Genomic DNA, 24,258 nt, shown 5'->3' with positions numbered 1-24,258 from the left:
TAATAAGCAAGCATTTTTCATAAATTTTTTTTTAACAAAAAAGGCATTGGCATGATTATAATTTCCATCTCATCCAACCCACTATTTCTTTTTATTTTATTATTTGCCCCATTAGGTTTGGTGATAGGGTATTGCGTAGCCTCTCTCACAAAATTTGATTTTTTTTATTTGCATGGGATATCCTGAGAGGCATTAGGAAAAAAATTATTCCATCATCACCTAACTCACTTCACTTCATCTTTTTAAATTATGTCAACTCTAAAATCATTGCCTAAATTGGTTAACTTCAGCTTTTAGAATGATCTCAATGAACACATTTCCTTTGATTCATTGCTTTCTCAGAAAGATAAGTACAGCTATTTCTCTCTTTTTGTTTAAAAAAAAAAAACTATATTCTGATTAGATTAAAAGCATTCTATGAATTTATTTTTGCTACCAAAAATACCTAGATTAGCTGGGTCTCAAGAACTCGTTACGGTTAAAATATATCTTAAGATTCAAAAAGTACTGACATAAGTATTTACGTATCAGTCATTAATAAGATCCCCATACTAGTACAGAACCTCAAACCTATATTTTTATTGAGGTATGAGTAGTATTCTTACCAGCTAAACTAAGCTTTGCGGGGCATTTTATGACTAAAATTTTAATTAAACTACATTTATGTAAAAGACTTCATCTTTAAAAAATGATTTTTAGCAAATATTGTGTGTAATTTATTTTTTCATTTTTTTAAAAAATGAAATTGCCTATACGCCAATCGGCCAATGAGTAAAAGGTCCCAAATAGTGAGTTTGACATCAAAAGAAGGGTAGGTCAACGGAATAGTCAAGAGTTGCTTAAAATGCAATCTGAGTCAGTTTTGGACTGTTGGCAATATGTCAATTAGAGTGCTAGACAACTAATTAGCTGCCTATGAAAGGACATGAAACATCAGATATGATGCCTATTAACTGATAAGGTGGAATCCACAACCAGAAAACCTGTGCTAAGTTGGGAAAAGCAGAGAGAGAGAGAGAGAGATCATGATCATCAGCAATTTTAGGCCACTGCACGTGGAAAGAGGCTAAAGAAAAAGATAAAAATATATATGTAATGAATGAATGAAAATATAGATAAATGAATGCATCAACATCACTGCTTTTATTTGTTGTTCTTCCTTTTGCTCTCTAACCCTTCCAACCATCCATTTTGTCCACTACTTTAATTCAACATTTTATTCTGATTTCCCCCTTAAATATTCTGATATCTATGTAACTTAATGTTTAAAAATAAATAAATATGTCAGAAGGAATGAAGCTCACCTGTAGGTACAAGTCTCATTTCTTCCCTTCCTTTCCTCCAATCATGGGAGAATATTCAAACTGAAAAATAATATCTTTCAAATAAGAGAGTTGTCAAATATAATTTGTAGATTTTTTTTTCCTAATAAAACAAGCCGAGTCTATTGCATATATCAGCATACTGTGTAGCAAAAACATTTCATATTTTCTTCTAATACTTGAAAGATAAAAGTGGAGGTGTACCAAAAAGGCATATCTAAACCGCTTACAACCACCGAATGTTTATGCACATCATCGAATAAACTTTAACCATGTGCTATACAGTGAGCCACGTCCAGTTACATAGCACCTAAATCTATATTCATTCAGCCCTGGAGATTTTTGATTTTGTCCACAGAAACTTTAGATCCACAAGAAAGCAAGACAGCGAGATAATTTCCACAGAAGTTCTTGCATGCTCGCTGGATGTGTCCTAGTACAAGTAAAACATGATTGATTGAAGTACTTCAACGTAGAGAATGGATCGGCAAAGCTTATATTGTCCAATAGTGGAAGTCATATTTATAATACGGAAGAGGGTCTCAAATAAAGGAAGTGACATAATTGAAATCTATAGCATAATAAGAAAGTTCAGATTCCGAAGTTAAAGTATCTGCGAGCTATAAGAGGTAATGATAACAAAACATGAATGCGTTCAAGACTGACTGTCTTTCCACTGTCTTATTTCTGAGGCACTTCACAAGCTTTTGACATCAAATGGTCCAAATCCATCGCTATTTATCTTTGCTGAAAATGACAATGGGAAATAACTGCTTCAATGTTATTGTCACCGAAGGTGCTCAGGATCCCTTTATGACTTCACACCTACCAATGATAAACTCACCTAACCCATTTTTTGAGAGAGATTAGGGCTATGGACCACCAAGAAACCACCTAAGACTCATCCAAAAACTGCAGATGAATCCCACAAAAGCAGTCACTTACACAAGCTCCTAGAACTGAGACTCAAACAGTGTACAACATGAGTAATATTTTCAGATTCGAGTTTCATCAGATAACTTTGGATCTTTCATTTGAGTTTATCACCACATCTAGAACCTAATTGTGACATCTGAGTAAGTATTATGTTTTATTATCCTAACCTACGTGGGAGGGGACAGTGACACAGACAGACAAGAATTTTCTTTAGGAGACCAACTTGATATCTTTTCACGTGTCCCTGAAAGCGTTCCAGCCACCTCCTAAATCAATTTGTCTCGCACCTAGATATGCTCCATCTATCCTCTACTTTGAATGTATAGATATCCTGCAGTGAGAAAATAAGATAAACAATTCATCTTATAGACAAAGCCTCTCCTATCAACACTATAAATCATATGATGGGTGACTCTGCAATCAAACCTTCTGTTCAGATTGTGATAGGTCCAGCCGTCAACACCAGCACGCATAGCCAAACCCACCAAAATGACAACGGCAAACCATCAAAGTCACAAATCTTAACGCAACTTCATGCAGGCTACTTCTCCATATGCATTTCCCTCAGTGCACAAGCTCTATTATGGAAGAGTTTGAGTGAAAACAAGATGGACTCACAAGCTCTCTGGCATGCATTTAATGTACTACCTTCCATTGCTTTTCTCCTGCTATGGGGTCTCTCTGTATCCATTGCAGCTTCTCTATCTTTTCTTTACATTCTCAGGTGCTCCTTTCACTTTGATCTAGTGAAGACCGAGTTCTTACATCACATAGGAGGGAACTACATGTATGCTCCTTGGATTTCTTGGCTTCTCATTCTTGAATCTGCACCCATGACTGTTCCTAGATTTTTCTATCAGGGTCTATGCTGGATACTTTCAGTTCCAATATTGGTGCTGGATGTGAAACTCTATGGACAATGGTTTACAACCGATAAACGGTTCCTGTCAGTGGTAGGAAACCCAGTAAGCCAGATATCAGTGATAGGAAACTTAGTGGCTGCTCAAGTCATGGCAGGGACGGGTTGGAAAGAGAGTGCAGTCTCAATGTTCTCACTTGGATTTGCACATTACCTGATTCTGTTTGTAACACTGTATCAGCATCTAACCAGTAGCAATCGGTTTCCCACAGTGCAGAGGCCAGCGTACTTTCTGTTCTTTGCAGCTCCAAGCATGGCAAGTCTAGCTTGGAAGTCCATATCAGGGATTTTTGACACCCCATCAAAGATGCTATTTTTTCTATCTTTGTTCCTCTTTGTGTCTCTGGTAGGTTCCCAGCTGATTCAGATTCCACATTTGAATTGTAAATGATTTGTTTATTCTTCCTCTTGCATTGTAACATGGTAATCTCTCTGTCTCAAAACAGGCTTGCAGGCCAGCTCTCTTCAAGAAATCAATGAGAAGGTTGACTGTTACATGGTGGGTTTACTCATTCCCTTTGACCTTCATTGGTCTAGCCTCTGTTGAATATGCGCTTGAGGTAAAAGGTAGCACAGTTTGTGGGTTAATGTTGGCAATATGCGTGCTTTCCGTGTTGGTTTTCACTGGCTTGATGCTGATCACTGTACTCAAAATTGAGAGGCTGCTATATAAAAATGTTTCAATTATCTGTTGCTAATAATAATAGAAAGTAAGAAATCTAAAGCTTAATCTTCTTCTTACTCATAATAAATTAAAAAGAGCAAAATAATAAACTCAGAAGCAAGAAGATGAAATAACTTTGAGAAGAGAAAAGAGAACAACGCCATGAGCTTCAAATTGATCTATATAAGCCGTAATTTTCTTCTTCTGGTTGAAAGGAAAATAAAAGGAAGTCAACCAATGCAACAGAGTTAGAAGATAGCCGAGGTACATTAGTTGACTCCAAAACTTTCGTGTTCTTCATTAATCCTGTTAACCAAACACTGCATCAATTAAAATAAATGAGTGGGAAAAGCATATAGCACCACTCGGATATCAACAACTTTCAATTATTTTACTTAGGTTAATGCATATTTCAGCTACCAAGAAAAAATAAGTCAAAGCGGGTAAATGACTTTAATCAAATGATGAAAAGATTAAGATGGCTGTATCTGTGTAACAAAAAAAGTTCAACAGTTAGGAAGAGAGAACCCTCCTAGGAGGGAGCCCAACAAAACGGGACAATGATAAATGCAGAATGAGTTAAGTGGAAAATGGACCCCTTGAAGTAATTCCCCCGGAAATGATGGGAAAGATAGAGGGAGAGCAAGGCGGACCCCAACTTTATGGGACTCATGGGCAGGGGCGAGACCTATTGCTATCTACCTTTCTCTATCATTATTTCAGCGAATCCTTACTTTAGAAATCCAGGTTTGACCTTTGGCATAACATACATATATACCACCAGGCACTATTTCTAGTCACTTTCTCCCTTCAATGAGAAGTGGTGAGACATAAGTAAATCACCTATACATCTTTGATTAAAAGATATCAACTCACCTTTACATCTGGCCAACACACACACTCACACAGATAGTACAAGACAACACTACGTTTTATCTTATCAATTGAAAAGAATACAATTTACCAGGACAAAATTGATGCAAATTCTCTCCAGCCCGTCAATGAAGCTAAAATTTGAAAACCTATTTCTCAAGGAACATCTTTACAAGGATTTATAGCAGGCAATTTGGCAAACCACCTTCATAATGACATACATGGAGAGGCCATGCCTGTCTGAAATGTTTCTTACATATTCTTCTTACTAGCTGAGCGTGACAATTTCTGGTAGTCCAAGGATTGCAGTTGGCCACGCAGCTCTTGTTTTTCCATGAGCAAGCGATCATATTCAACAAGGAATCCCTCAGATTGCTTCCTCAGAGCGACTGCATTGACCTCTGCAACATTTGCATTTTTTATGTTTTTCTGAAGTTCAAATTCCAGCCCTTCTAGTTCAGCTCCCAATCCGGCTTTTCTTTTTCCAAGGCTTTGATTTCTTCAGCTTTTCGAGCTTTAAATTCTTGGGCTTCTTTCTTCAATTCCTGGGATTCTTTATTCATAGCTTCCATGTTCTTTCTTTGGATTAGGAGTTCTTTTATATAATGATGTAACCTGTCTACCATAAGCGCAATAAAAAGGACAGCACCTGCAAATAAAAGATCAAAGCAAAATGATGCTCAAATGCCAACAAGACACTGTCTAAACGATCAATTACTAAGAAACAACAGGATCTGAAACTCAAATTAGGATGGCTTAAATGCATGTGTTAATTATCAGATATTCATCCTTTTGTGCACTCTTTTCCAGGGTTTTTTTATGGGTTTTGTAGTAAAATAACTTGGAAAAAAATAACGGAAAATGTGTGTGCTAGAACTTAGGATTATAAAATGTCAAAATATATGATTTTTGGTCCGAGTGTATTGAATCTGTGCAGACTTATGCCCTTATGGCAGTTACAATACGTTGAAAGGATTGAAGCATTTGAAGATTGAAGGATGTGAATAGTGCCTGGACAATTTTAACACCCCTCAGTATTTTGACCATAACTTTCATCATGGTCAAAAACTATTGAGGTGATTTAACTTGTATTAGGAAACTAAGGACCCGTTTGGTACGCTGGAATTGGAGCAGGTGGATATGGAAATGGAATTCAATTCCATCACATAGTTTGTTTGGTACAAAAAGAAGGCATGGAAATGGGCTCCATGTGGAAGCCAAATTGATGGAATTGGCTTCCATCATAAAACTGATGGAATTGTAAACAATTCCATGGAATTCTCCTTTTACCCTTCTCTATCATCTTCTACAAAACATTCACCCTCCTCGTTTTTGCTGGTGAATGACAATGGTAGCAGCCACCTTTGGCAACGACAACGGCAGCCACCTTCGGCAACGGCGACGGCGGCCAGATGCAAGCAACGCCTGCTTTCTGCCCTTCAAGTTTCTGCCATGATGATGGTTAACGATTTGATGGCTTTGATCTTGTCTGCCACCGCCCTCATCTCCTTCCCTCACGCTTCATGGCTTCACTCGGTGGTGTAAAAGTTTCTAGATCTACATAATCCAGGACTGGAAACTTGTTAAAGCCTTCGACTTTTTCTTTCAGTGTCTTAAATTTAACTACTTTCAATTTGCGTCTAACTATTTGCCAGTGAAGATGAGCCTCAAGTTTTTCACGAAGATTTGCATATTGAGAACCAAATATTTAGGTTCTATTTCTGCATATTCAATTCAATAGATTCTATGGTCATAGAAGCCTTTTGCTTCTGATGCATAAGAAAGGAATATAGATGCGCCTTTCAACTTCTTCCATTCGAATATTGGCATTTTTTTTGTTTCATTTTATTTTCAGATCTGGTTCTCAATTGATTGTAGTGGCTAACGGCGGTGTTAGTGGCTGGGGTTGAAGTTGAGGCGGGTTGTTGTACTGTTAGGTCCTTTAGATTGAAAAATATATCAAGGGCAGTATAGTCTTTTAATACAAAAGGTACTCATTTTAATTAAAAAATTATATATCATTTCCATGACATACCAAACCCACTTTTAAACCCCATTTCCATATATATTTCTATTTCCATATCCATATCCATCTCCATTTCCATTTCCATCAAAACTAATTCCAGCGTACCAAACGGGCCCTAAGACAAAGCTACAATTTTCATGTTTCAATTTTATTCTAAAGTCATCGTGGTCAAAATGGCGCTCTAGACATAAAATGTTGACCGGCTAGAGCAGCCATTAACTTTCAGTTACAGGAAACTAACTATTATGGCTTATTTTTGGATGATTCAGAGCCTTGCATGAAAATTCTTGACTAAAATATCAGTTTCCTGGTTTTATTTAGGATTTATTTTGTATTTCTTTTGTTATTTTCCTAAATTAGCTGGGTCTGGATATTATTTCTTACGAAAGTTTTTCTATGTTTTGAGTGGTATACATATGAACTTTGAACCTATAAATTATTTAGGATGTTGGGACACATGTTGAGATAAGAGAGCATTGTTTTGAGTACCAAGGAGGTGCAAGAAGAGCTGAAGGGCTCGAATTTCAGGACTGAGAGCTTCAAAATGGTTTTTCTAGTTCTCTTTTTGTTGCTTTTATACTTGGATGGCTACACGCCAAGTTTATACCTCTGTGTTGTCTACAGCCAATTGTGGCTATGATTTTTGTTCTAGGATACGTTTGATCCTACTCATGAACTAGATTTTGCTACCAAGCATATATTTTCTCATATGAGAAGTGGATAATAAATATACCAAAAAATAAAAGCCAAACAGTGAAGTAAAGTAAATGTAGGAATAAGAACAACTAATGGCGCAATTTTTCCCCAAAAAAAAAAAAGTGCAAAACAGGGGCAGTTGATTGTAAGATTTCAGGCAATAGGATCAAGAAACAAATGAATTAAAATTAGTTGAAAAACGAACAAGATTAATTGGACTGGCCCTTGTGAACTATTATATGTATTTACATTTACAACAAATTGAGTCCCTATTTTCACGCCCTCTTTCTTCACGCATGATAAGAAGGGTGAAATGGGGCATTTTGGGGTCTTCTTCCTTAGGAAAATGGGTACTTTAGCTTGTTAGGCAATGGCTAGATGCCATGTCAGCTGTTTAGAGATCTCGTGACATGATCTAGCCTCACTTGGAGGGACTCGTTTATAGCTTTTCAACAACCTTCTAACAGAAGGATCAAGCTACATGGTTCGGTTCTGAGTCTTGGGGACCAAGAGTCATATTTAACAGTTGAAGGATCGCACAAGGGCCTAAGTTGAAAGTGTTTCTGTGAATTTTAACACAAATGATATACAAATGTAATTCCCTATGCTTGAAGAATCAAGAAAAAGAAGAAAATAACATGCTTTTCTATCTTTATCCTATTATGGTCAAATAGATTTAAGCAATAATGTGGAAGGGCCTGGAAGCGGAAAAGTTAATATAGAGGTGACACCATGAAGACATTTACTTGCAAAAAGATTGAACAGAGATTAACAGAATGTCAAGTCTAGTTTAGACTGGCCGATTGAACCTTGTTTTTAGTTGCCTCCTTGTTTTTTCCCCTTTTATCAATTCCTTTCAAGGGCAGCGTCCGTTCTACCACGTGAAAGGCAAAGTGAAAGAATAAAACTTAGCTCAAGTTGCTCATATCCAATTAAGTCAAATTCTCCAATTATACTTTGACATGTGTAATTTTTATCATTAATAATGGTCCAACAAAATTTTGAAATGTTATTAATGTGAATTTTTATTTTAAGAAAAGTCCACGTGGCAAGATTTGATTGGGAAACTTGACCTAATGGATGTAAATAACTTGACTATTGTCCAAAGTGAAATCATTGTAAACTTCATCAGCATTACTGGATTTACCAGCTGATAATTTCAAAACAAAACACACACAAAAAAAAAAAATCAACTCATGAAACATGTCATTGAATTTCCGATTAAAAGTTAAAACCATAACGAAAAATGAGCCCCAGCTACAACTCAATACAATGAATAAACTAATAATGAAACAAATGCACATGGTTTTAGAAATGAATCATATTACACCCCTCAAGCCTCAAACTTCACTCAATGTCGTCTACTCCCTAAACCCCATTTTGATGAAAGTCAATATCAAGTTAACAACCTAAAGATTATCTGTATCATCATCTCAAAGTATGATTTTATTTTTCCAGTTTCATCCCTTCAAATGTACAAAAAATGATCGATAAGATATTTCAAGGATAAGTAATCTATGGGTTCAAGCAAAATGATGCTTGTGGCAAGTGGAGTGGCACAAGTCATTCTGAGCATCACATTGCTATTAACACCGCCTTTTAAGAATGATTCAGTGAAAACTGACACAGAAGAAATCAAGGAAGAAATACCCATAAGAGTAGCTTCAAGAAGGTGCTTAGCCATAAGAACCTGATCGGTGTGATTGACAGCACCGTCCTCGATTCTTCGTTTCTGAATCTTCAGAATGCTGAAGACAGTAGACAACAGCATCACAAGAACCGTGCCTCCAAGGGTCTTCATCATCATTGGTCCCCGACCGCGCTTGACCCGATCCAAGCTCATGATCACCAGCTTCCTCAAGGGGGATTTGAAAAGAAGCAACATTATAATCACCGCCTCCAAGAAAATCGCAGTGAACAGTAATTCAATCATCTCTTGAAGCAACAAAATTCGGAGAGATTGATTGACGGTTTGCGATGAAGGGTCGATAGAGAAAGGTTCTTTTGTCTTAGAGGACCCGAAAAGGAAGCAATGACTAATGCGTCACATTCACAGAATCAAATGGCAACTTAGAAAAAGAACTTGGCAACGACGTAATAGAGAAAGATACCAGAGAGACTTCCAAAGCCCAAGAATTGAAGATGAAGAAGGCGATAGCCGGTCTTTTCTCTTGCCCCTTCTCATAACCATATCCATGAGCACGGCGGGTTGGGATGAGGAGCTCGCCGCTGCCGCCGTTTGCGTGCTATTTTATTACATTTTTCACTATATTTTGATTAAATTCTTTGACACTGGGCCAGACCCAATTCACACATTCATGGAATCAGTCAAATGTGGCCCGATTCAATAGATGGCCCATGAATAGAATTTTGAATGAGACGTTGAGCCATGAGTAGAATCTTAGTACGTCCTATTATTGGAAGTATATTTAAAAAGCAGTTATTTATTCAGATGAATTACCACAGCATTTGAAATTTTGAATAGAACCAGTCTATCTTGAAAATTTTCAAAAGCGTATATTTTAGTTCAAGCCCTGTGACTCCCTCAACACATTGAAGCAGACAAAGGCTGAAATGTCCGCTTCGAAGGCCTCGTTCACACTGACTTTTTCTTGCCTCCTCTATATATATGTATCCCCTCTCATCCTTCCCATTAACCTCAACCTTCAACTACAAACCAGTTACAAAACCCTTTCCAACTCAGTCTCATGTCTTCTCTGCACATCGCAAATCTATCTTCTTCTTCTTCTTCTTCGAGCAGAGTTAACGCCGCCATTAGTGTCCCTAAGCTCCCACGAGTTTCTCTCCCATTTCCAAAAATACCCACATCTTCAACTACGAGGCTGGTTCGTGAATCCGATAAGGGATCCTTATACACAATATCTCCAGCTGATAAAGATCTCGCCAACGCACAAATCCTCCAAGATTTTTCACTTCTTGACGAGTCCAAGGCCACTATTCAGCTTTATGCAATCTTAGAGGCTATCTCAGACAGAATTGAAATGCACAATAACATGGGGGAGCAGCGAAACAACTGGAACTCTCTTCTTTTTGAACTCTGTGAATATGATGACCCTTTCTGCGACGACCATGGTTGGTCTCAACACTGCCATTGACAATACTGCATTCAAATTATCGTCCGCTCTTTTGTTCACTGCCGCCACAGGGATGCTTCTCATCATGAACAAGATTCAGCCCTCACAACTCACTGAGGAACAACGAAACGCCACTAAATTGTTCAAGCAGCTTCAGACTGAAATCCAAACCACGTTAGCTATTGGAAATCCAACTGAGGAAGCCGTCCACAGTGCAATGGAGAGGGTTTTGGCACTTGACAAGGCTTATCCACTTCCTCTCTTGGGAGCTATGCTTGAGAAATTCCCATCAGAGTTTAAGCCTGCGGTTTGGTGGCCAAAAACTAAGACAAATGACGACTTCGAAGCACAAGTATTCAGATCGCAGAAGAAAACCAATAATGGATGGACTCCAGAACTGGAAACACAGATGTGGCAGCTTCTTGAAGTGGTTAAAAGAAAAGATATGGAGGACTATGACAGACTAGGAAACTTGGCTCTCAAGATCAACAAAACCTTAGCCACATCAGGTCCCTTGCTCACTGGGATTGCAGCTTTAGGGTCTGCATTAGCCAGCCATGGTTCGTCTTGGCCAGGCATTGCGGCCGTCGTGGCAGGGTCGTTGGCGGCTTCTGTGAATTCTTTGGAGCATGGAGGCCAAGTGGGGATGGTGTTTGAAATGTACAGAAACTGTGGAGGATTCTTCAAGTTGCTGCAAGAGAGCATAGAAACAACGCTTGAAGAGAAAGACTGCGAGAAAAGAGAGAATGGCGAGCTTTTTGAAATGAAGGTGGCAACGAAATTGGGAAGAAGCGTTTCCCAACTCAGACGACTTGTCTCAAAATTTGTTGCCTATGAGTCGGAAGGAATAGCCATGGATGAATTTGCCAGTAAACTTTTTTGAAGACTAACTTCAGTAATTAATTCGTTGATTCAATTTAATTATTTTATTTTGTATAGGATCATTCATTTATTGTTTGTGTATAATCTGCTGGTTAATATAAGAAATACTCTTAGTTGGACACAATATTGCACTTGTGGAAAAACTACCACTTGGAAATTGCAAATAAAATCTAGTTTTAAGATTTGCAACTTATGGAATGGGTCCGTAATGGAATGGCATAATCATTCACTAATTATACTCAAAATTCTCAACAATGCTTACTATATCAGGTTTTTAATATAAGATTCATTTGACTTTATTTTAGTTCTAAATATAAGACCCCAATTCATTTTATCTCTCATATTTGTTTATTTTTCTTAAATAGTCCTTATAGTAATAGTAGTTCTAGCTATTGCATTTGATTGGTAAGGATATTGTAGGAAAGACAACACCTATTTATTACAAATAACTAATTTAACTAGTTTTCTTAATCTATTTAAATTAGTCAACTAATTTTATATTAAAAAAAAAGTGGTAAAAGATATCTTATTGTCTTGTAGGTCAATTAGTTGTGGCAGAATTGTAACCTAATTGGATTGAACTCATTTTGGGCCCAACAAAATAAAATTTGTCAACTTGAGAGAGAGAATTGTTTTTGAATATAAATATGGAATTCCTTAACTCAAAATAGGAGTACAAATCAAAGAAACACACAGCATCTACAATTCATCAACCTCTGCCTCCTAAATAAAAGGAGGAGGGTGATCAAGGAGGCAAAAGTTACCATCGGTCCTATGAGCATATTTGGCTAGTTGGTCTGCTATGGTTACATCTTCTCTGTACACGTGTGTGATCACAACCTACCACTCTCTATGGAGTAGCAGTCTAAGTAAATTTACAACATCATCAAAAAGGTGAGTTATCTTACAACCTCTAAGAGCAAAACTAACGGCATCAAAATAATCAGACACCAAATAACTAAATCTCGCAACCTTTAGACCAACATATATATTAAGACCGCGTATGAATCCAATTAATTCAGCAACCGCCGGGGAACAGTCGTTAGTTTACAACTGAAGCCAATCGGTCTTATGTGATTCCAATCCCAAGCATATAGCCCTTACAACCACTTCTGCCACCCTTCAAAACTGAAACATCCATTGTCAGTTTGATGCCACCCTCCTTGTGTAGTATTGAAGGACCTCCTGTTGAGTGACCAGAGTGACCCTAAGCTCTATAGTTTAGATCCTGATCCACTCAGGCCTTGAAGAAATTGGAGTTGGCATTTAGGTTTCCGTCCCTAGTTTCATCGCCAAACAGCTTGTTACACCTAGACACTCAAATGTCCCAACATACGTAGCCAAAACGCATAGACCATGGAACCTTTTTAATACTCCTTCAGCTCTTAATATAAGAATTATTTAACTAATTTGATTAGATTTAAAAAGTTAGGTAAGTTAGTCAATTATGAGAAATATAACATGTTTTTGTTATATATAAAAAAAAGGAAATATATCATTTTTTCCCTTAAAATATCACAATCATCTGCCTTAATATCCTTCCTTCCTCTCCTACTTGATTATGGTTAAGGAAATATCGATAAGGATAATTTTAAAAAAAATTTAATAAATATGAAAAGTATGTCTTATATTTAGAACTATGATCAGCTGGACAATTAAGTCATATATTAAGAACCGGAAGAAAATAAGGCATCCCTGCATCATGATTCAAATTCCATTTCATCCAATCTGCTCCTTCAAGCGAAACACAGAGAGAGAGAGAGAGAGAGAGAGAGAGAGATTTAGCGCTGGCTGGATTTGTGAGAGGGGGTGAAACTGTGAAAGTTGTTTTGTTTTTTCTAATAAGAAACAATTATTAACCATGGATAAAACATTAGTTAAAATTAGTTAGAGACAATAAATATATGAAAACTGTAATTTTTTAAAAAAATATCTTCATTTATGAGGAAGAGTATAAAGAAGAAAATATGAAAATTATTAAAATAAAAAGATTGTAGAAGAGAGACACTATGTAGTGGAAGAATGCTTCAGGGTCATGTAATAATAAATGTATTAATATTAAAATGAGTAATTAAATGAGATAAAATGAAAAATTAATTAAAAAAATTTGAGACATATCCTAAATGCCTCTTACGAATGAGTTATAGGTGATAGTTGTTGGTAAAAAAGAGTTATAAGTGATAGTTGTTTTTTATAAAAATAAAAAGAGTATAGTAAACTCGTAGAATAAAAATTTCGTGATTAATTACATGACATTACACCGTTGAAAATGACTGCAAAGTTTTAAAGAAAAAAACAGAGAAGAGAAGCTTCTAAGCGGACTTGATTAAATAAAGGAAGGCACAATTTTTTTTGAGCAAAATAAGGGCTTTTTTACCTAGAAACTATAAACAGTAAATAAAATTACTCAGATGTTAGATTTTCAAAAATATTTATCAAGATGCTCTATTTAAAGAAGTTCATGCTTACTTCAAATTTATACAGAATTCATGGGAAGAACGAGTTCCATCTCATTGCTAATGTGACATCATTTTTTTAGACTACAAAATGAAATGGTTCCCAGCCTCAAGGATGTCTTCAGTACCGCGTTGCATTTTCATTTTGCGTGCCTTTCATGGGTGGAAGGAAGGATAAATGACTCTTGGGCCTACAAATTAATTGAGTGAGAAAAAAGTGTCTCAATCCACCCAACAAAATTTTTAACAATCTCTTCATATGTATAATGTTAAAGCAACATTACATCTTACTTGCACGTCACTATCTTGTTCAGATCTTTGTTAGTGAATTAATTAATCAGTAATTAGATCGTGGGTGCATACTTTATTTTATGTGGATTTTATATTTTACATTGAGATATTGATTTGTAGAGTACTACCTCCGGTTCTAATTACAAGAGCCAGTTGACTAATTTGAGGAGATCAAGGAAGTAAGTTGAGTTAGTTATTTGTCCTAAATAGGTGTTGTCTTTTCTAAAATATCTTTGCTAATCAAGTATATTTGTCTAGAACTATCATTGTTAGAAGGCTTATTTTAGAAAAAAAAATATATAAAAATGAGAGACAAAATGGATTGAGATCTTATATTCAGGATCAAAATAAAAGTCAAACATGATCTTATATTAAGAACCGGAGGTAGCAGGTAGTAAATTAAATAGAACAAGTCTATCTTCAAATTTTATATTGACACGGGCAAATTCTGAAATTCAAGAGCTGACACCTTTGAGCTTGAAAGGTATACATATAATATAATATAATATGTGAAGAGTATAGAAAATGTCAGCCAGAAGAGGCTAAGTCCACTTTTTAATTCGTCAAGAGTCAATGTTTTCTTCTTCTCTGACTTTTCTCTTCCCTCTCTTCTCATCTCTATATATATGTGACCTCTCGCCTTCCCATTTTTCATTCAAAATCTTAACCTCCAAATTGTAACACACCAGCGAGGAAAGCCTTCAGAATTATTCTCATGTCTTCTCTGCACATCTCAACGCTTTCTTCTTCTTCTTCTTCCTTGAGCAGAGTTCACGCCGCCATTAGTGTCCCCAAACTCCCACGATTTCCAATCTCACTTCCAAAAATACCCACATCATCGTCTGCCAAAGTGGTTCAGGAACTCGATGGCTCCAAACAAACAATAGTTCCATCACAGAAGTTTCAGGATTCTTGCGATCCAAACAGGTCCAAGGCCATCATTGAACTATATGCAAGCTTGGAGGCTGTGGCAGACAGAGTTGAAATGCACAAAAACATTGGCGAGCAGCGAAACAACTGGAACTCTCTTCTTTTTAACTCTGTGAATATGATGACCCTTTCTGCTTCAACCATGGTTGGTCTCAACACTGCCATTGACAATACTGCGTTCAAATTATCGTCCGCTCTTTTGTTTACAGCCGCCACAGGGATGCTTCTCATCATGAACAAGATTCAGCCCTCACAACTCACTGAGGAACAACGAAACGCCACTAGGTTGTTCAAACAGCTTCAGAAGGAAATCCAAACCACACTAGCAATTGGAAATCCAACTGAGGAAGACGTACACAGTGCCATGGAGAGGGTGTTGGCACTTGACAAGGCTTACCCTCTTCCTCTCTTGGGAGCTATGCTTGAGAAATTCCCATCAAAGTTTGAGCCTGCTGTTTGGTGGCCCAAAACGAAGACAAACAACGACTTCGAAGCACAAGTATTCAGATCGCAGAAGAAAACCAATAATGGATGGACTCCAGAACTGGAAACACAGATGTGGCAGCTTCTTGAAGTGGTTAAAAGAAAAGATATGGAGGACTATGACAGACTAGGAAACTTGGCTCTCAAGATCAACAAAACCTTGGCCATATCAGGTCCCTTGCTCACTGGGATTGCAGCTTTAGGTTCTGCACTACCCAGCCATGGTTCGTCTTGGCCAGGCATTGCGGCGGCCATGGCTGGGTCGTTGGCGGCATCTTTGAACGCATTGGAGCATGGAGGCCAGGTGGGGATGGTGTTTGAAATGTACAGAAACTGCGGTGGATTCTTCAAGTTGCTGCAAGAGACCATAGAAACAACACTTGAAGAGAAAGACTGCGAGAAAAGAGAGAACGGCGAGGTTTTTGAAATGAAGGTGGCCATGAAATTGGGAAGAAGCGTTTCGCAGCTCAGACAAGTTGCCTCTAAATTTGCTGCCTATGAGTCAGAAGGAATTAACATGGATGAATTTGCAAGCAAACTTTGTTGAAGACTAACGTTTTTCAGTTCGTCGATTCGATTTAACTATTTTAACTTTGGATAGGAACATTCATTATTTCTTCATTATGTATAGTCCCCCAACATGTATACAAGCAATATTCTTACTTTGACACAGAAAATATTGCAATTTTACACAGAAGAATTTCCCTTAGCACATGGAGAATTGAATCAAACTTTTGATGGTACAGAAACCACCACTTTGAAATTGCATAGCGTAGCATTTAAGGTTTGTAACTTATGGAAGGGATCCGTAATAGATATATCATTCAACGTATTGGACTCAACATTTTCAACAATGAATTAGATGGTATCTTAACCTGGTTGACTCGGTAAATTTGATCCAGCTCAAACAAGTTGGATTCAGCTCATTTTGAGCCCAAAAGAAATAAAAATGCAACTTACAAAAAGTGAAAAAACCGAAAGAAAATCTAATGCTGGCTGGATCTGCGAGGGGGGCGAGAGTCTTGAAAAATGCAACGCACAAAAAAATGAAAAAAACCCTAAGAAAATCTAATGCTGGCTGGATCTACGAGGGGGTGAGAGTCTTTAAAAAAAAAAAAACCAATTTAAATTCAGTTTGTGTCAAGATTTCGCCTTAAAAAAAGAAAAAAAAAACCGACTGATTGTTAATATTTTGATTTATCATATCACGTAAAAGATAATTCTTCTTTGTCATTGAATCAAAGTTTTTTTTTCCTTGTACTAATTAACTAACTACCTGCACGGTGTTTACTATGTCCAATCCTAATTATAAGAGCTAGTTGACTAATTTAAGGAAAGAAGTTAAGTTAGTTATTTATAATAAATAGGTGTTGTCTTTCCTAAAATATCATTCCTAAACAAGTGTATTGGTTAGAACTATCATTGTTATAAGGACTACCTTGGAAAAAAATGCATAAATATGAGAGACAAAGTGGATTGGAATCTTATATTTATGACTAAAATAAAAGTCAAATAATGTCTTATATTAAGGACCGGAGGTAGTATATATATTTAAATTAACGACTCAGTGGGAGAAATATCACAAATAAAATAGCCCGACTTTAGCTCCAATGGAGCCTTACTTAATCCAAGGGCATCTGAAAACATGACCTACAGAATTGTAAAGAACAAAGAATATTACAAATAAATTTAGTGAAACACAAAAAACAAACAAATCGCCGATCTTATGTCTAACAAATTCACAATATCTATACTACCTTACTTCTAAATATAATACTCTTCCGGTTCTAAATATAAAACCCTTATACACGCTAGTATAAGGGCCATATATTTAGGACCGAAGGAGTATCTACTTAATGCAAATTGCATCACTAAGTGGATTTTAAACTACCTCTGTGACAAATCCTTATTTTATATATATTGTCATGATTTAATTTTTGAGTTTTAGGACACTTTTATGGCTTAAATCATGATTATTTGGTTTAATTGAGTGCTTATGGCATTTTAGGAATTATGTGCTTAATTGCTATTAATTGATAATAATTATGTGATTTTTAATTCCTAAATATTTGTGTCCTTGGGATATATGATATTACATTTAGTTGAATTATTTTTCAGGTGATAATTAAGAACTTGGATAAGTTAAATCACTTTGTGTTAGAGAAGAAAAGAGTTTCCAAGAGAACCAAAATTTCATGGATTTTCTATTCCATAAAGATTTCAATTCCTTTTCATTTTACCTACACTTATCCCCAAACACTCTTTTAGTTAACCCTGCATCTATCTCCTATTTTCCCGAACCAAACAAGGCCTTAGTTTTGGACCTCCATTTCCCTTCAATATTTGACCGAAAAGAGACGGGGGAGAGTCAGAGGGTGCAGCGGCAAAAATTCTCCCATATCCTTCCATTCTCACTCTCGCCAAAATCCTTCCTCTCCCATCAATCCAAAACCACCAATTCTTCATCTTCATTAATGCTTCCCTCCATCTCTTCATTCTCGCCAAATCCCTTCACTCATACTCGGCCAATTCCTTTTCTCCATCAATCCGAATCCATCCATCCATCCATCATCATCATCGTCTCTTTCATCTTCCCTCATGTTTTCTGCTATTGTTGAAGCAGACGGTGGAGCTTTAGTGATGCAGAGGCTTGGCTAAATCCTTCAATCCTCTAGAGCAGTGTTTACGGCTTGAACTTGGAGCCTCAAATGGTAGTTTCCGCTCTTCCAATCTTTATTTCTTTTATTGTATTAGTGATTCTTAAGTTTCAGGATGAATTTTATAATGTTTGGTATATTTATATTGAGATTGGTTGTAGTTGTTTGATCTTTGATTAGCATTTTACATTGTGCTGTGATTAGCTTTAATTTCTTTACATTGTATGAGTCAGACTATGTTTTGAAATTATTGTGAATATTTAGTGCTAATTCAAGGAGGCTTGGTTATTGGGTTAAAAATGTTAATTGCTTTTCTTTGATTCTCCTTATAGCTAATTATGCTAAAACAGTTTAATTGTAAGTAATTAATTTTCAAGGTGACTTGATTTTAATTATTCTAATTAAACCAAATCTAAAAGGTGGCCCTTAAAGTCTTTTGAAATTAGCTAACTCCCAAGTTAATTGAAGTAATGATAACATAAATTATTGTGCTAGAGGATTGCTATTCTATTGTTATCGCTTTTTAATTCTCTTCGTTTATTTCATCCGTATCCATTTTATAAACTAAAAATCCAAAAATTATTTATTCATGCATCCTTTTAAATTTTGCCAATTAGTTAGTTAAAAAGAAAATCAATTCTTTTCTAAGTCAATCTTCTATATTTTACATACTTAGTTACTTAGGAATTTTTAGAGGCTCTCTAAAATGAACACGACCTGAATCATGTACTAAATTGCATTAATTCGGTTGATTTTGAAGTAAACCTAAGGCGACTAACAGTTCGTTCTTCACTTTGGTCCTTAATAAAAGATCCAGTTGACTAATTTAAAAAAATTAAAGAAATTAATAAATTACTTAATTATAGTATATATTACATAATCTCTCTAGAATATTTATTTGTATCATTAAATTATATGTTAATTTATAAGTGAGAAAAATTAATTTTAAAAAAATAAATATAAATAGTTAAAAGTAGTTTAGTAACTTTTTTAATTTGTTCAAATTAATTATTTGAGTTTTATATAAGAATTGGAGGTAGTATTTAGTATGGAAGGAGGTAGTATAATTTTAAACCATGTCTTGTATCAAAAAATAATTTTAAACCATGTCAGATGTTTCAGTTGGAACAGGGGGGATCTCAAATTTGCTTGCTGACCACCTAGCTAGCAAGTAAAATATTGATGACATAGACCACTTAAGAGTCTACATGTGTGTGTTACAAAAGATTACATTTAACTTACATACAAATCACTACTTGGTTCAGATATCAATCTAATGAATAAAATATTAATACTGTGGGTCCATATTTTATTTTATGTAGATTTTATGCTGTAAATTGAGATAAACACAAACACACACACACACACATTCGTAGTTTGAATGATGCATATTTATAACTAGTATTTTTAGGATTAGAAAATCTGACCGGCCCCGTTGCCGCCGGAGAAAGAAGACTGCTTGAGCCGTATGAAAACGGGTTTTAATGATTTTAATTTGGAGTAACAAGCATATCTGAGTTTTCCTTAATATCTGAAATTTTCGGTTGATTCACAAATCCTTCGATCCCACATTAATTGCACAATTACGTACTGAGTTACTCTCTTTTCCTGACATTAACACACATCGTTTTATGAAGAAGAAGAAAGGAGGAGGAGGAAGGAAGGGGAAAAAAGTGTACTTGCATGTGATAGGATTCCTTTTTTTCATGTTGCATGTGATAAGCTTCCGCGTTTTCGGGACATTGCTTATAATCTCGCAGCTTTGTTTGAGCTTGACATTATAGATTATACATATAATATTAGAGTACATATAGAGAAAAGAAAATATCAGCCAGAAAAGGCCAAGTCCACTTTCGATGCGTCAAGAGTCAATGTTTTCTTCGTGTCTGCCCTTTTTCCAGCCTCTTTCATTTCTCTCTATATATTCGTTCTCCCCATTTTTCATTCAACATCTCAACCTCCACCTATAACACCCCAAAGAGAAAACCTTCCAAATTGTCCAATGTCTTCTTTACCATTCTCAATTGTATCTTCTTCGTCTTCTTCTTTTTCTCATAATAGGATTCATGCTTATGCTTCCAACAGTATGCCAGAATTCGCACGAGTTTCAATCCCACTTCCAAAAATGCTCACATCATCAACTTCCAACCTGCTGGTTCAGCAGTTCAATGGCCCCATCCAAACAATAGTCCCATCACAAAAAGATGTAATCTTCACCACATCGCAAACTTTTCAGCATTATTCTTGCGACCCAAACAGGTCCAAGGCCATGATTCAACTGCATGCCATCTTGGTGGCCGTAGCTGAAAAGATCGAAATGCACAAAAGTATTGGAGATCAGCGAAACATTTGGAACTGCCTTCTTTTGAACTCCGTCAACATGATGATCCTTTCTGCCTCAGCCATGGTTGCTCTCAACACAGCCATTCACAACACTGCACTCAAATTAACGTCCACTCTTTTGTTCACTGCCGCCACAGGGATGCTAATCATCATGAAAGTTTCAGCCCTCACAAATGGCCCGGGAACAACGAAATGCGACCAATTTGTTCAAGCAGCTTCGCAGTTATATCCAAGCCAAGTTAACTCTTGGAAATCCAACTCAGGAAGACGTTAACAGCGCAATGGAGAGGGTTATGGCACTTGACAAAGCTTATCCTTCCAAGTCTGAGTGCCCAATGAAAGTTCCGGAACTAGAAAAGGAGATGAGGGAGAATATAGGAGTGGAGAAGAGAAGAGATATGGAGGACGACGTCTATGAGAGGCTACGAAACTTGGCTCTCATGATCAACAAAACCTTAGCCATATTAGGTCCTTTGCTCACTGGGATTGCAGCTTTAGGCTCTGCTTTTGTGAGCCATGACTCGTCTTGGCCAGGCATTGTGGCGGCCATGGCAGGGTCATTGGCGACGTCTGTTAATGCATTGGAGCGTGTAGGCCAAGTGGGGATGGTAGTTTTAGCTCTTCCAATTTTTATTTCTTTCATTGTATTAGTGATTCCTAAGTTTCAGGATGAATTTTATAATGTTTGGTATATTTATATCGAGATTGGTTGTAGTTGTTGGATCTTTGATTAGCATTTTATGTTGTGCTATGATTAGCTTTAATTTCTTTACATTGTATGAGTCAGACTGTGTTTTGAAATTATTGTGAATATTTAGTGATAATTCAAGGAAGCTTGGTCATTAGGTTGAAAATGTTAATTGCTTTTCTTTGACTTTCCTTATAGCTAATTGTGCTAAAATAGTTTAATTGTAAGTAATTAATTTTCAAGGTGACTTGATTTTAATTATTCTAATTAAACCAAGTCTAAAAGGTGACCCTTAAAGTCTTTTGAAATTAACTAACTCCCAAGTTAATTGAAGTAATAATAACATAAATTATTGTGCTAGAGGATTGCTATTCTATTGTTATCACTTTTTAATTCTCTTCATTTATTTCATCCGTATCCATTTTATAAACTAAAAATCCAAAAATTATTTACTCATGCATCCTTTTAAATTTTGCCAATTAGTTAGTTAAAAACAAAATCAATTCTTTTCTAAGTCAACTCTCTATATTTTACATACGTAGTCACTTAGGAATTTTTAGAGGCTCCCTAAAATGAACATAACCTGGATTATGTATTATATTGTATTAATTCGATTGATTTTGAAGTAAACCTAAGGCGATTAACAGTTCGTTCTTCACTCTTGTCCTTAATAAAAGATCCAGTTGACTAATTTGAAAAAAATTAAAGAAATTAATAAATTACTTAAATATAGTATATATTACATAATCTCTCTAAAATATTTATGTGGATCATTAAATTATATGTTAATTTATAAGTGAGAAAAATTAATTTAAAAAAATAAATATAAATACTTAAAAGTAGTTTAGTAACTTTTTTAATTTGCTCAAATTAATTATTTGAGTTTTATATAAGAATTGGAGGTAGTATTTAGTATGGAAGGAGGTAGTATAATTTTAAACCATGTCTTGTATCAAAAAAATAATTTTAAACCATGTCAGATGTTTCAGTTGGAACAGGGGGGATCTCAAATTTGCTTGCTGACGACCTAGCTAGCAAGTAAAATATTGATGACATAGACCACTTAGAGTCTATATGTGTGTGTTACAAAACATTACATTTAACTTACATACAAATCACTACTTGGTTCAGATATCTATCTAATGAATAAAATATTAATTAGATTGTGGGTCCATATTTTATTTTATGTAGATTTTATGCTGTAAATTGAGATAAACACATACACACACACACATTCGTAGTTTGAATGATGCATATTTATAACTAGTATTTTTAGGATTAAACAATCTGACCGGTCCAGTTGCCGCCGGAGAAAGAAGACTGCTTGAGCCATATGAAAACGGCTTTTAATGATTTTAATTTGGAGTAACAAGCATATCTGAGTTTTCCTTAATATCTGAAATTTTCGGTTGATTCACAAATACTTCGATCCCACATTAATTCCACAATTACGTACTGACTTACTCTCCTTACCTTACATTAAAACACATCGTTTTATGAAGAAGAAGAAAGGAGGAGGAGGAAGGAAGGGGAAAAAATTGTACTTGCATGTGATAGGATCCCTTTTTTTCATGTTGCATGTGATAAGCTTCCGCGTTTCCGGGACATTGCTTATAATCTCGCAGCTTTGTTTGAGCTTGACATTATAGATTATACATATAATATGAGAGTACATATAGAGAAAAGAGAATATCAGCCAGAAAAGGCCAAGTCCACTTTTCGATGCGTCAAGAGTCAATGTTTTCTTCGTGTCTGCCTTTTCTCCAGCCTCTTTCCTTTCTCTCTATATATTCGTTCTCCCCATTTTTCATTCAACATCTCAACCTCCACCTATAACACCCCAAAGAGAAAACCTTCCAAATTGTCCCAATGTCTTCTTTACCATTCTCAATTGTATCTTCTTCATCTTCTTCTTTTTCTCATAATAGGATTCATGCTTATGCTTCCAACAGTATGCCCGAATTCACACGAGTTCCAATCCCACTTCCAAAAATGCTCACACCATCGTCTTCCAACCTGCTGGTTCAGCAGTTCAATGGCCCCATCCAAACAACAGTCCCATCACAAAAGGATGTAATCTTCACCACATCGCAAACTTTTCAGCATTATTCTTGCGACCCAAACAGGTCCAAGGCCATGATTCAACTACATGCAATCTTGGTGGCCGTAGCTGACAGGATCGAAATGCACAAAAGTATTGAAGATCAACGAAACATTTGGAACTGCCTTCTTTTGAACTCCATCAATATGATGATCCTTTCTGCCTCAGCCATGGTTGCTCTCAACACAGCCATTCACAACACTGCACTCAAATTAACGTCCACTGTTTTGTTCACTGCCGCCACAGGGATGCTAATCATCATGAACAAGTTTCAGCCCTCACAAATGGCCCAGGAACAACGAAATGGAACCAATTTGTTCAAGCAGCTTCGCAGTTATATCCAAGCCAAATTAACTCTTGGAAATCCAACTCAGGAAGACGTTAACAGTGCAATGGAGAGGGTTATGGCACTTGACAAAGCTTATCCTTCCAAGTTTGAGTACCAAATGAAAGTTCCGGAGCTAGAAAAGGAGATGAGGGAGAATATAGAAGTGGAGAAGAGAAGAGATATGGGCGACGACGTCTATGAGAGGCTACGAAACTTGGCTCTCGTGATCAACAAAACCTTAGCCATATTAGGTCCTTTGCTCACTGGGATTGCAGCTTTGGGCTCTGCGTTTGTGAGCCATGGTTCGTCTTGGCCAGGCATTGTGGCGGCCATGGCAGGGTCATTGGCGACGTCTGTTAATGCATTGGAGCGTGTAGGCCAAGTGGGGATGGTCTATGAAATGTACAGAAGCTTTGGTGGATTGTTCAAGTTCTTGCAAGAGATCATCGAAACAACACGTGAGAAGAAAGACGACAGCGCCAGGAAAAAGACGACAGCACATCATGAAATGAAGGTGGCTATGGAATTAGGGAGGAGCGTTAAAATTAATCTGATGATTGGTATCTGA

General features: G+C 36.4%; 3 protein-coding genes and 3 pseudogenes across 3 annotated transcripts; 5 read left to right on the top strand and 1 right to left on the bottom strand.

The window, feature by feature from the left end:
- The first annotated feature begins 1,716 nt into the window (after window positions 1-1,716).
- LOC114721372 (S-type anion channel SLAH1-like) lies at window positions 1,717-3,651 on the top strand. Its single transcript, XM_028907197.1, has one exon. It carries the CDS (start codon window positions 2,660-2,662, stop codon window positions 3,566-3,568), a length of 909 nt encoding a protein of 302 aa, XP_028763030.1. The 5' UTR covers window positions 1,717-2,659; the 3' UTR covers window positions 3,569-3,651.
- On the bottom strand, window positions 3,566-9,626 carry LOC114721373 (B-cell receptor-associated protein 31-like; annotated as a pseudogene).
- Window positions 9,627-10,144: 518 nt separating this feature from the next.
- LOC114721361 (probable F-box protein At4g22030) lies at window positions 10,145-11,382 on the top strand (annotated as a pseudogene).
- A 3,493-nt stretch (window positions 11,383-14,875) lies between these two features.
- On the top strand, window positions 14,876-16,120 carry LOC114721359 (probable F-box protein At4g22030). Its single transcript, XM_028907181.1, has one exon. It carries the CDS (start codon window positions 14,876-14,878, stop codon window positions 16,118-16,120), a length of 1,245 nt encoding a protein of 414 aa, XP_028763014.1.
- Window positions 16,121-20,232: 4,112 nt separating this feature from the next.
- LOC114721358 (probable F-box protein At4g22030) lies at window positions 20,233-21,307 on the top strand (annotated as a pseudogene).
- A 1,823-nt stretch (window positions 21,308-23,130) lies between these two features.
- On the top strand, window positions 23,131-24,258 carry LOC114721357 (probable F-box protein At4g22030). Its single transcript, XM_028907180.1, has one exon. It carries the CDS (start codon window positions 23,131-23,133, stop codon window positions 24,256-24,258), a length of 1,128 nt encoding a protein of 375 aa, XP_028763013.1.

Source organism: Neltuma alba, unplaced genomic scaffold (assembly GCF_004799145.2).
Source record: "Neltuma alba isolate B1F8T4 unplaced genomic scaffold, ASM479914v2 tig00012032_pilon, whole genome shotgun sequence".
NCBI lineage: Eukaryota > Viridiplantae > Streptophyta > Magnoliopsida > Fabales > Fabaceae > Neltuma > Neltuma alba.
The sequence above is the reverse complement of the archived record's forward strand: the minus strand, read 5'-3'. Positions and strand labels throughout refer to the sequence as shown.